Raw genomic sequence first — 14,005 nt, 5'->3', positions numbered from 1 at the left:
TGTCATTCCGTTTGTAACACATCGAAATATTGCTCTAAGACCCCATAAAGTATATATATTCTGGGTCGTGGTGAAATTCTGAGTCGATCTAAGCATGTCCGTCCGTCCGTCCGTCCGTCCGTCCGTCTGTTGAAATCACGCTAACTTCCGAACGAAACAAGCTATCGACTTGAAACTTGGCACAAGTAGTTGTTATTGATGTAGGTCGGATGGTATTGAAAATGGGCCATATCGGTCCACTTTTACGTATAGCCCCCATATAAAGGGACCCTCAGATGTGGCTTGTGGAGCCTCTAACAGAAGCATATTTCATCCGATCCGGCTGAAATTTGGTATATGGTGTTGGTATATGGTCTCTAACAACCATGCAAAAATTGGTCCACATCGGTCCATAATTATATATAGCCCCCATATAAACCGATCCCCAGATTTGGCTTGCGGAGCCTAAAAGAGAAGCAAATTTCATCCGATCCAGCTGAAATTTGGTACATGGTGTTGTTATATCGTCTCTAACAACTGTGCAAAAATTGGTTCACATCGGTTCATAATTATATATAGCCCCCATATAAACCGATCCCCAGATTTGGCTTGCGGAGCCTCAAAGAGAAGCATATTTCATCCGATCTGGCTGAGATTTAGTACATGATGTTGGTATATGGTCTCTAACAACCATGCAAAAAATGGTTCACATCGGTCCATAATTATATATAGCCCCCATATAAATCGATCCCCAGATTTGGCTTGTGGAGCCTCTAAGAGAAGCATATTTCATCCGATCCGGCTGAAATTTGGTACATGGTGTTGGTATATGGTCTCTAACAATCATGCAAAAATTGGTCCACATCGGTCCGTAATTATATATGGCGCCCATATAAACCGATCCCCAGATTTGGGTTGCGGAGCCTCAAAGAGAAGCAAATTTCATCCGATCCGCCTGAATTTTGGTACATGATATTGGTATATGGTCTCTAACAACCATGCAAAAATTGGTCCACATCGGTTCATAATTATATATAGCCCCCATATAAACCGATCCCCAGATTTGGCTTGCGAAATCTCCAAGAGAAGCAAATTTCATCCAATCCGGTTGTAATTTGAAACATGGTGTTAGTATATGATCCTTAACAACCGTGCCAGAATTGGTCCATATCGGCCATAATTATATATAGCCCCCATATAAAACATTCTCCAGATTTGACCTCCGGAGCCTCTTGGAGGAGAAAAATTCATCCGATCCGGTTCAAATTAGGCACCTGGTGTTAGTATATGTGCGCTAACAACCATACCAAAATTGGTCCAATCACACAAAAATTGGTCCATATCGGTTCATAATCATGGTTTCCACTAGAGCCAAAAATAATCTACCAAAATTTTATTTCTATAGAAAATTTTGTCAAAATTTTATTTCTATAGAAAATTTTGTTCAAATTTTATTCGGTTCATAATCATGGTTGCCACTCGAGCCAAAAATAATCTACCAAGTTTTATTTCTATAGAAAATTTTGTCAAAAGTTTATTTCTATAGAAAATTTTGTCAAAATTTTATTTCTAGAGAAAATTTTGTCAAAATTGTATGTCTACTTTGTCAAACTGAATTATATACGTATTGGATCGATCTTTTTTGATTTAATATATACCACGTATGGACTTACATACAATTTAGAAGATGGTGTTAAGAGGTTTTAAGAAACCTTGCCACCGGCAAGCGTTACCGCAACTTAAGTAATTCGATTGTGAATGGCAGTGTTTAGAAGAAGTTTCTACGCAATCCATGATGGAGGGTACATAAGATTCGGCCTGGCCGAACTTACGGCCGTATATACTTGTTTTTCTTTCCAAAGGTTATACCAAATTTCTGCTTCCTGTTCAAATCCAGTTATAGAATAATAAAACAAAAACTTTTTTGATTCATTTTTAAATTCTGCAACACTTAGTTTCAGCATGTTTGAAGGATGCAGCAAATGTAATGAAAACGCTGGAGAATGTTCTTCAGAAAATCTATGGTTTAAGGCTGAATTCAATGAATCAATTTCAATATTTCAATTCCAATTTCACTGGCAAGTTCATTAGCTTCATTCAAAATGTCTTTTATTTTCAAGTCTACATTTTTACGATGAGAAGACACTGTACCCACAATTCTTTCTATATGTTTTGCACATTGTATTAAATCTAGGCTCTTTGACTGTAAAGCGTTTGCTACAGGTTCTAACATAGCCGAATATTCAGCTACTATGACAACGCATATTAAGAATACTGATTTGGTAGCGGCACTATGAAGTTGAAATGCCGTCTTTTGTGTCGAAGAATTTCCTTCTGTTATAAGACTTTCAAGCCCCTTGACGATTTGCACAAATCTGTCTTTGAATATTCCAATACTTTTGTATTTATGTGACCAACGAGTTTTTGATAAAAGAGGAATATTTGGTGCGTACTTCCTTCTCATGCAAGACTCCCTGAAGAAATTTATAATATCTTTTATAGTGGATATGGTGTTACGAACTTCTGGTATCGTGTTTAAATCATTTATCACTAAATTTAACTTATGACTCGCACAGTGAAAATATAAAGCTTTGGGATAAGTTTGCTTAAGAAGAGCTTGTACTCCACCAAATTTTCCGACCATTGTGGCACACCCATCATATCCTTGACCAACACATTTGAATTCATCCAACCCTTCATTTAAAAAAAAAAATTCATCGTCCATCGCTTCTAGCTCCACAAAGCCTAAAAATTCTTCACGTATCTTTAGCGTTTTTGTATCAAAGAAACGTATTCCAACGGATAATTGTTCCTTTCCTGAAATGTCTGCGCTTTCGTCAGCTAGAATGCTATATGCGGTCACTATATATGGGATTTAATAACTTCACCACAGTAAAGTATTAATTGTTTTTGAATTTGTGGAGACATATATTTTGCATTCTTATTTGCCGTATCGAAGTGTTGTTTTAGAACTAAGTCACCTTTCCGAATAAATAAATTAATAACGTCTTGGAAGACACCTATTGAAAACCCAAAATAGTAAAAATTTTGCTAAATACATCAATAAAATAACTTACCTGTGGAATTGGCTAGGTCATTTTTACCACGAAGTGGTAAATCGTGTGAACCACAAAAAATAATGGCCGTTAATAGAGAAGAAATGATTTTTCTATTCCCTTCAATTAGCTTTTTGTGTGCGGAAACCACCATAACATCGACAGGGGTTTCATGCAAAAACGCATTTGCCTCCTGAGCAGATACTATGTGCTACTTATTGCTAACGTGACTCCGGCACTTATCGTGCATATGTTGATATCGAGTAAAAGGTTTCACAGCAAACGATCCAAGAACGCCTTTTACATTTTTTGGCGGGAAAAGAACGCAATATAGACACAAAGCTCCTTGCATTTTTTTTTTGAATACACAAGCCACGGGGCATAATGCTTAAGCCATCTATGCAAAAACTTCCTTTTAAGAAATTCTGCATCTGCGGCAAAGTCGTAGTTTGGTAGAGGTGTCCAGTGGTCTTTTAACAAATTGATTTTATCGCTTTTCGAAATGAAACCAGCTCTTCCAAGCCAATGCTCAATGTCTTTACCACATATGTAATCATCTGGGCTTTCCGTATTAGTATTTTCCTCAGTCACTGGTTTCTGGGTTGGCTTTTTTATAGGAGAGCTCTCCGGTGTGTCACGTTTAACTAAAGTCGAAAATATTAGAATTAAAATTTCTTTTTTATTCAATAAAAATATGTTTACCTTTTAAGAAGTTGCGAATATCCATTGCGAATATTCTTATATGTGAACTATATCACTCTTCTTCTTCTACTTTACACAATTCATATGATGATGACAATACAAAACAAATGAGTTACCAGATGTATATTGTCGGATTAATGCCGACAATATACAACCGAATTATTAAATTTTTTGTCTTTTTCATATGAAAAAAAAAACCTGTTCAATATACAATTGAACTAACATTGAAAAACAAAAATATTTACATTTATGATCGGCTCTAGGGAGGGGGGGGGGCAGCTGCCCGTCTTGCCCTCCCCTGGCTACGCCCATGATTACAAATATAATATTAAATATCACTTAAAAAAACCTAATTAAAACTCAAAAGTCGAAATCGTTTGATTGTAATGGATACATTAAAATTCCACAAAAAATATTTATATAAAAATAAATATTTAAAAACAAAAATAAATAAGTTATCCATTTAATGTAAGACAAAATTCACCTTTCAATGATATCATTTGGTAAAATTAATAGTAATATTTTGTCAAAAATGTTCTATATTGTGATATTGTTTCTTATACAATCTCCTCAGGTAAGAAATATTTAGAAAACAAAAATCTAACATCCTTTTAACCAGGATTAAATTACTTTTTATGATAGAATATGGGAGTTACGCTGAATATTCAAAATATTACCTGTATTAGTCATGATCTTAATTTTACCGAGTTTCGTGATTGTAGTTTAACATTAAACAATAAAAAAGTTCCCATTTTAAATTTGACTGCCAAACTATTACAACTTCCTGTGCGAGATTGTTTGGTCCATCTTGAGATTGTCAGTGTAGGGCAATCTAATAATCAACTGAGAATATACCAAGGTGATTGGGATGCATGTGCATTTCTGCAAAATCGTCAAAGATTTAAATTTCTTGAAATGATTCATGAGACCATATTTGCCTATACAAATATTAATCATACCTGTCCCTATAATGTGAGTATAGAGAATAGATATATTAATAAAATTGATATATAATAAATAATGGCACTTTGTTTTCTGTTTAGCATGATTTGAAAATAACAAATTTTCCAGCTGGAAAATTGCGTGCTCCTTTACCAGTACCAATAGGGATATACAAGCTGATTACCCAATATACTATAGATAAGATAATACGCTATGAAGTATGGTTTGAATTCAAAGCAATATAGAATGTTGAAAAAGAAAACCAAAAACCAAAACAAAATCTTTTTACAAAATTAAAATTATATTTGTCTAAAATATTATTTATTATACTGTGAAAAAAAAAATCTTTCGAAATAAAAAAATAAAAAATTAAATATGGAAATTCTTGTACTATACATATATAGGTTGGGTGCACTAAAAAAAATATTGTACTGAGGCCAACGATTTCGTGTCTTTAAAATACGAATGCAAATTTTGGTTAGCATAGAGGAGATATTTCTCTGCATACACTCAAAAAAAATTTACTTGAATCCAAAAATTTTGACCTTCCTTTAAGAATTTTGGTATTGATTCCGAGCTAAAGATGCGGCTTCTTTAAAATAAAGACATTCTGTAGGGACCTCCCTGGCTTTAAATCTACGATCGATATAATTAAAATTGGATACAGATCTCATTCATCGAATTTTTATTCTCTGTTTGCGATGTATTAATAAAAGTATTCATGTACAAACAAATTCGAGTTTCAAAATCCAAGTTATGCCAAGTACTTCAAAGTAAAAACTGTTTTCTTAATGCTAAAAAAAATTTAAACCAAAGATGCAAATCCTTAAAATAAATCTTAGCCTATATTTGAAGCATTTTTATCATAAATTTAAAAATTCAATATGTCAGTTGAGTTAAAGACAATTTCTTTAAATTAAAAATGTTTTTCTTTATTTTAAGGAACATTTGTCTTACTTCAAAGATCTACAACTTCAACAGAGGGATGCAAAATTTAAAGATTTGTGTCCTAAATTTAATGAAAAAAATTTTTGAAACAAGGATTATAAACTTTCTTTTAATTAAAATGTCATTATTTCAAAGAATTTTGTCCTTAGCATTGCGTAAATTTCGAGTCCTAAAATTTAAGTTGCATAATCTTCAATATTAGGTAAATATTTTTTTCAGTGTAGCTGATGGTCTTAGTAGCCAATGCCTCTCTCTTTTCATCATACAAAATAAACAATCAATAAATAAAATATTTTTCTAATATAAAATTGTTTTGCTTGTCCAAAGTTAATAATTTCAATGAAGTCATTTTCCACTTGAAGTCGAATCTAAATTTGGATATTTGAATTGTCTTTAATACTCCTTTAATGGATTTTAATAGAATACGAAGATAAAAGCGACAAAACAAAAAAAAAAAACAAGTATATACGGCCGAAGCTTATGTACCCTCCACCATGGACTGCGTAGAACCTTCTACTGAAGACTGTCATCCACAATCGAATTACTTGGGCAACACTTGCCGATGGCAAGGTATCTTAAAACTTCCTAATACCGTAATATATACCACGTAGTCCATACGTGGTATATATTAAACTTAAAATGGCCGCTTAAATACGTATATAATTAAGTTTGACAAAATTTTCTATAGAAATAAAATTTTCTATAGAAATAAAATTATGACAAAATTTTCTATAGAAATAAAATTTTTACAAAATTTTCAAAAGATTTAAAAGTTTAACAACATTATCTATAGAATTAAAATGTTGACAACATTTTCTATTAAAATAAAATTTTGCCAAAATTTTCTATAGAAATAAAATTTGACAAAATTTTCTATAGGAATAAAATTTTAACAAAAATTTCTATAGAAATAAAATTTTGACAGAATTTTCTATAGAAATAACATTTTGACAACATTTTCTATAGAAATAAAATTTTTACAAAATTTTCAAAAGATTTAAAAGTTCGACAACATTCTCTATAGAATTAAAATTTTGACAACATTTTCTATAGAAAAAAAAATTGCCAAAATTTTCTATAGAAATAAAATTTGACAAAATTGTCTATAGGAACAACATTTTGACAAAATTTTCTATAGAAATAAAATTTTGCTAGATTATTTTTGGCTCGAGTCGCAACCATGATTATGAACCGATATGGACCAATTTAAGTGTAATTGGGGATCGGCTATATATAACTAAAGACCGATATGGACCAATGTTGGCATGGTTATTAGCGACCATATACTAACACCACGTTGCAAATTTCAACCGTATCGGATGAATTTTACTCGTCCAAGAGGCTCCGTAGTTCAAATCTGGGGATCGGTTTATATGGGCGCTATATATAATTATGGACTGACATGGACAAATTTTTGAATGGTTCTTAGAGACTATATACTAATACCATGTACCAAATTTCAGCCGGATCGGATGAAATTTGCTTCTCTTAGAGGATCCGCAAACCAAATCTGGGAATCGGTTTATATGGGGGCTATATGTAATTATGGACCGATATGGACCAATTTTTGCATGGTTGTTAGAGGCCATATACTAACACCATATACCAAATTTCAGCCGGATCGGATGAAATTTGCTTCTCTTAGAGCAATCGCACGCCAAATTTGGGGGTCCATTTATATAGGGGCTATACGTAAAAGTGGACCGATATGGACCAATTTTTGCGTGGTTGTTAGAGTCCATATACTAACACCATGTACCAAATTTCAGCCGGATCGGATGAAATTTTCTTCTCTTAGAGGATCCGCAAACCAAATCTGGGAATCGGTTTATATGGGGGCTATATATAATTATGGACCGATATGGACCAATTTTTGCATGGTTGTTAGAAACCATATACTAACACCATGTACCAAATTTCAGCCGGATCGGATGAAATTTGCTTCTCTTAGAGCAATGTCAAGCCAAATTTGGGGGTCTGTTTATATGGGGGCCATACGTAAAAGTGGACCGATATGGCCCATTTGCAATACCATCCGACCTACATCAATAGCAACTACTTGTGCCAAGTTTCAAGTCGATAGCTTGTTTCGTTCGGAAGTTAGCGTGGTTTCAACAGACGGACGGACATACTTAGATCGACTCAGAATTTCACCACGACCCAGAACATATATACTTTATGGGGTCTTAGAGCAATATTTCGATGTGTTACAAACGGAATGAAAAGTTAATATACACCCATCCTTTGGTGGAGGGTATAAAAACAAATAAATTCAAAATTTTTTCGTAGTATTAAATATTTAAAAGAGAATTTTGTCTTAAAACGTATGTTTACTTTAATTCTCCATTTCTTTGGCTCGGAATCAATACCAAAATCATTAGGGTAAATAAAACAAGTATATACAGCAGTAAGTTCGGCCGGGCCGAATCTTAAATACCCACCACCATGAACCAAATATTAAGGTTTCCTTTGAAATTTCAGGAGGGCTTGAGGAGTTGAGGACACTTCCGGAAGATAAATTTAAAGATTTCACCTATGAGGACTATATCAGATTCTGGATTTATAAGAACCATTTTTGTTTGAGTTTTAGAGGAATCATTAACATCTCTTGTAAGTGTGCAAGAAAATTATAAAATAACGTCTTGATTTGAAATCTTAAATCTGTAGAAGTAAAATCTGGAAATTTTTCATTGAGTTTCAAGCAATTTCCATGATCAGTGCGCCTTCTACACCCTCAAGAAGTGAAGTCGGTCTATATGGAGGCATTACCAAATGGACCGATAAAAATTTAATCCGATACACGTTTTTGTGAGCCTAAAATACCAGAATATTTACAATTTCAGGCAAATCAGATAAAAACTACGGTTTCTAGGAACCCAAGGAGTTAAATCGGGAGATCGTTCTTATGGGGGCTATACTAAAATATGGACCGATACTCACCGTTTTTGGCACACCTTTTTATGACCCGAAAATACCTCTAGATTACCAATTTCAGGCAAATAGGATAAAAACTTCGGATTCTAGAAGCCCAAGAAGTAAAATCGGGAAATCGGTCTATATGGGGGCTATACCAAAATATGGACCGATACTCACCATTTTCGGCACACCTCTTTATGGTCCTAAAATACCTCTAGATTTCCAATTTCAGACAAATTGGATAAAAACTACGGTTTCTATAAGCCCAAGAAGTAAAATGGAGAGATCGGTCTATATAGGGGCTATACCAAAACATGGACCGATACTCACCATTTTTTGCACACCTCTTCATGGTCATAAAATACCTCTAGATTTCCAATTTCAGACAAATTGAATAAAAACTACGGTTTCTATAAGCCCAAGACCCCAAATCGGGAGGTCGTTTTATATGGGGACCATACCAAAACATGGACCGATACTCACAATTTTTGGCACACGTATTTGTGGTCCTACAATACCTGTAGGTTTCCAATTTCAGGTAAATTGAATAAAAACTGCGGTTTCTATAAGCCCAGGAAGTAAAATCAGGAGATCGGTCTATATGGGGGCTATACCAAAATATCGACCGATACTCACAATTTTTGGCACACCTCTTTATGGTCATAAAATACCTTTAGATTTCAAATTTCAGGCAAATTGGATAAAAACTTCGATTTCTATAAGCCCAAGATCCCAAATCGGGAGGTCGGTTTATATGGGGGCTATACCAAAACATGGCCCGATATAGCCCATCTTCGAACTTGACCTGCGCGCAGACAAAAGACGATTCTGTGCCAAATTTCAGGATGATAGCTCCATTATTGAATGCTGTAGCGTGATTACAACAGACAGCCAGACAGACAGACAGACAGACGGACAGACGGACATGCTTATATCGTCTTAGAATTTCTCCCTGATCAAGAATATATATATTTTATATAGTCGGAAATCGATATTTCGATGCGTTACAAACGGAATGACAAACTTATTATACCCCGTCACCATTCTATGGTGGTGGGTATAAAAATTTTGTACCCTGACCAACTTCAGATTGCTATTATTTTTAATACCACTCATCTGACAGCTGTCACATTTATTCCAGTGACCATTCATTTTATTGTTTACAAGCTTACAACATCATTTTGATCTAGTGCATTCAGAAATAAAGTTATTCTGGATGGAATTGAAGGAATTGATAGGGTCATTGCTTTAATTTTTTTTTATTTTCTTGGAAATTATTTTTCTGGTAAGAGCTGAAGTACCCCTTCAAATATCAAATGTTAATTATTAGACAAAGTCCAATTTTTGTGATTGATAAAAATGTGAAATATGGACTACAGTTAAAGTATCAGAAATTTTCTAGGTGTGAACTATGATTCTCACAATAATTAAAATTGATTTAAAAACCAAAAACTATTCTTATAAAAGAGGAACGGTAATGTATTGTTGTTATTGAATAAACATAAATTTTTTGGACTTACCGTGACATTTTATGTTTTTCAGGTTATGAGTGTGGTAAAACAAATCTAAAAATATACAAAATTATTGCAATAATTAATAAGTAATATAGTGATAAGCATATATTTTTAACAAAAAATACAAATTTTTGTTAAGTTGTTGTACCCTGGGTTACATTATGGATCAGTGATTATGGAAATAATGCTCAGAGCCAGCGGCTGATTCTGATTCTGATCTAGCTATATTCGTGTGTCTGTAAACACATTTTTGTAAACATATTGAATTTTGAGTAAAATAGGTTCAGAGTTAGTTATATCTCTCATATGAAGGGTGGTTAAAATTTCAAGGGCCGATGTTGATTTTGAATAAAACACAAACTATTTAGGAAATTATTGTACTTTTATTTTATTATGATATATTGGTATTATTCAATTATGTATGGAACAAAATATCGGCCAAATGGGCGCCGCGACCTCGGTGGCACACCTTCATCCGATGGTCCAAATTTTCGATGACGCAGAGGCATAATGGAGGTTCTATGCCGTTAATGTGCCGAATTATTTCATCCTTTAGCTCTTGAATTGTTGCTAACTTATCGACGTACACCTTTTCTTTCAAATAAACCCAAAGAAAAAAGTCCAACGGTGTCAAATCACATGATCTTGGCGGCCCATTGACATCGCCATTACGTGAGATAACACGGCCATTGAATTTGTTGCGCAAAAGAGCCATTGTTTCGTTAGCTGTGTGGCACCGTCCTGCTGAAACCACATATCGTCCACATCCATATCTTCCAATTCGGGCCATAAAAAGTTCGTTATTATCTCACGATAGCGAACACCATTCACAGTAACTGCCTGACCGGCCTCATTTTGGAAAAAATACGGCCCGATGATGCCGCCAGCCCATAAACCGCACCAAACAGTCACTCTTTGTGGGTGCATTGGTTTTTCGACAATCACTCTTGGATTCTCATTCGCCCAAATGCGGCAATTCTGTTTATTGACGAATCCACTGAGGTGAAAATGTGCCTCATCACTGAAGATGATTTTCTTCGAAAATTGATCATCCACTGTTGCCATTTCTTGGAACCATTCTGCCCATTCACGACGTCCATGGTTCAAATTCAGTAAGTCTGAAATAGAGAAATGTCGGAAATGTCAAGAAATGTCTTTTGAATTTTGCACAAGGTGTACACTTGCACAAGGTGTAAATCGGTTCAAATTTATATATACGTCTTATATATCCCAGCATTTGGAAGTTCTTCTACAGGCACAACTTTAAAAGCACTTCCAAAAATATTCTCCCAAAGATGTTCTTTATTTTAACTGTACAGTTCATTTGAGTCAATTTTTATACCCTACACCATAGGATGGGGGTATATTAACTTTGTCATTCCGTTTGTAACACATCGAAATATTGCTCTAATACCCCATAAAATATATACATTCTGGGTCGTGGTGAAATTCTGAGTCGATCTGAGCATGTCCGTCCGTCCGTCTGTTGAAATCACGCTAACTTCCGAACGAAACAAGCTATCGACTTGAAACTTGGCACAAGTAGTTGTTATTGATGTAGGTCGGATGGTATTGCAAATGGGCCATATCGGTCCACTTTTACCTTTAGCCCCCATATAAACGGGCCCCCAAATTTGGCTTGCAGACCCTCTAAGAGAAGCACATTTAATCCGATCCGGCTGAAATTTGGTACATGCTGTTAGTATATGATCTTTAACAACCATGCAAAAATTGGTCCACATCGGTCCATAATTATATATAGCCCCTATATAAACGGACCCCCAAATTTGGCTTGCAGAGCCTCTAAGAAGAACATTTCATCCAATCCGGCTGAAATTTGGTACATGGTGTTAGTATATGGTCTTTAACAACCATGCAAAAATTGGTCCACATCGGTCAATAATTATATATAGCCCCCAAATAAACCGATCCCCCGATTTGGCTTGCGGAGCCTCTAAGAAAAGCAAATTTCATCCGATCCGGCTGAAATTTGGTACATGGTGTTAGTATATAGTATCTAATGGCCATGCAAAAATTGGTCGAAATCGGTCTATAATTATATATAGCCCCCATATAAACCGATCCCCCGATTTGGCTTGCGGAGCCTCTAAGAGAAGAAAATTTCATCCGATCCGGCTGAAATTTGGTACATGGTGTTTAACAACTATGCAAAAATTGATCCACATCGGTTAATAATTATATATAGCCCCCATATAAACCGATCCCCGATTTGGCTTGCAGAGCCTCAAGAGAAGCAAATTTCATCCGATCCGGCTGAAATTTGGTACATGGTGTTAGTATATAGTATCTAATGACCATCCAAAACTTGGTCCACATCGGTGCATAATTATATATAGCCCCATATAAACCGATCACCAGATTTGACCTTCGGAGCCTCTTGGAAGTCCAAAATTCATCTGATTCCGTTTATACTTGGTATGTGGTGTTAATATATGGCCTCGAACACCCTTGCAAAAATTGGTCGAAATCGGTCCATAATTATATATAGCCACCATATAAACCCATCCCCAGATTTGACCTCCGGAGCCCCTTGGAAGAGTAAAATTCATCCGATTCGGTTGCAATTTGGTACGTGATGTTAGTACATGATATCATGAATTGGTTCATATCAGTCCATAATTATATATAACCCCCATATAAACCGATCCCCAGATTTGACCTCCATTGCCTTTTGGAGAAGCAAAATTCCTCCGATCTGGTTGAAATTTGGTATGTGGTGGTAGTATATGATATTTAACAACCATGCCAAAAGTAGTCCATATCAGTCCATAATCATATATAGCTCCCATATAAACCGATCCCGAGATTTGGTTTTGGAACCTCTTGGAGGAGCAAATTTCATCCGAGTCAGTTGAAATGTTGTACATTGTTCTAGAATATGGCCGTTAACAACCATGCCTAACTAGGTCCATATCGGTCTATAGTTATATATAGCCCGCAGATCAATCGATCCCCACACCCTCAAAAAAAATCGCTTCTTTAACATATGTTCCAAACATATTTTGCAGGAAGCACATATATTATTGCATACTTCCGAAACATTAATATGTTTGTTTTATGTGAACATATTATATGTTTGGAAGCATTTTGAGCCAAAAATATTATATGCTTGGAAGAATTTTTCCCAAACACGATTGTGCTCATTCCCTAACATACTCGTAATTTTCAAATTTTTTAATTATTGGCACCTTTTTCTGTAATACAAATAATGTTGAAGAAATTATTCACTTTTATAAATTTTTTATATTTTACCTTTCGCCTGCACGGAGAATCGAACCGAGGACCATACAGTTTGTAAGCCAACACACTATCCACTGGGCTACGTAGCTGTTATAGTCACCAGTAGATAATTATCGTTTTAAGTTACATTTATATAGCATAGTTTGCAGCGCCCACGAGCCCATGCAAACATAACATTATTTAACAGAAACATACATTTGTTTGCCACGTGGAGCAGTGGTTAGCATGTCTGCCTTGCATGCAAAGGGTCGTGGGTTCAATCCCTGCTCCGACCGAACATTTTTTTGTTTTTTTTTTTTTTTTTTTAATTTACACATTTATATTTATACTATATTAAATTTTTTTTAATGAAACTTCGAAATGTGCGTTATTAAAGATTTATAGTCAGTAACAGTGCTTGATATAAACGAAATTGACTGATTTTTGGATAAATATTATTTTTTATTGCAAAAATAACAATATTGTAATAAAAAACTGTTTTTGGACAAAACTTTAAAATTTGGAAGGAATTCAAAAACTAACAAAAGAAGAACGTGGAGTCGAGTATAAACATACATACATAATTTTATAATATAAACATACATTTATTTAGGAGTGAACAGTTTTTTACTAGCATTTAACACCATCGCTCTAAAATTCCTTTTATTTTTCTTTAATAATTCATTTTAAAGAAAATAAACTTTTTAA

The 14,005-nt window shown here is 34.5% G+C and overlaps 2 protein-coding genes across 2 annotated transcripts; one reads left to right on the top strand and one right to left on the bottom strand.

Annotated features, from left to right (window-relative positions):
• Positions 1 to 2,017: 2,017 nt before the first annotated feature.
• Positions 2,018 to 3,189, bottom strand: LOC142239527 (zinc finger MYM-type protein 1-like). The gene is made up of 2 exons (XM_075311314.1): positions 3,057 to 3,189; positions 2,018 to 2,841 (listed from the first exon to the last, which is right to left on the bottom strand). The coding sequence occupies exons 1-2, from the start codon at positions 3,187 to 3,189 to the stop codon at positions 2,018 to 2,020; spliced, it is 957 nt and encodes a 318-aa protein (XP_075167429.1).
• Positions 3,190 to 4,382: 1,193 nt separating this feature from the next.
• On the top strand, positions 4,383 to 4,924 carry LOC142239526 (uncharacterized). Its single transcript, XM_075311313.1, has 2 exons — positions 4,383 to 4,709; positions 4,781 to 4,924. Exons 1-2 carry the CDS (start codon positions 4,383 to 4,385, stop codon positions 4,922 to 4,924), a joined length of 471 nt encoding a protein of 156 aa, XP_075167428.1.
• Positions 4,925 to 14,005: the final 9,081 nt, after the last annotated feature.

The sequence above is a fragment of the Haematobia irritans genome, chromosome 5, assembly GCF_050003625.1.
Source record: "Haematobia irritans isolate KBUSLIRL chromosome 5, ASM5000362v1, whole genome shotgun sequence".
In the NCBI taxonomy this organism is placed as follows: domain Eukaryota; kingdom Metazoa; phylum Arthropoda; class Insecta; order Diptera; family Muscidae; genus Haematobia; species Haematobia irritans.
Note: the sequence above shows the minus strand (reverse complement) of the source record. Positions and strands in the feature narration are given on the sequence as shown.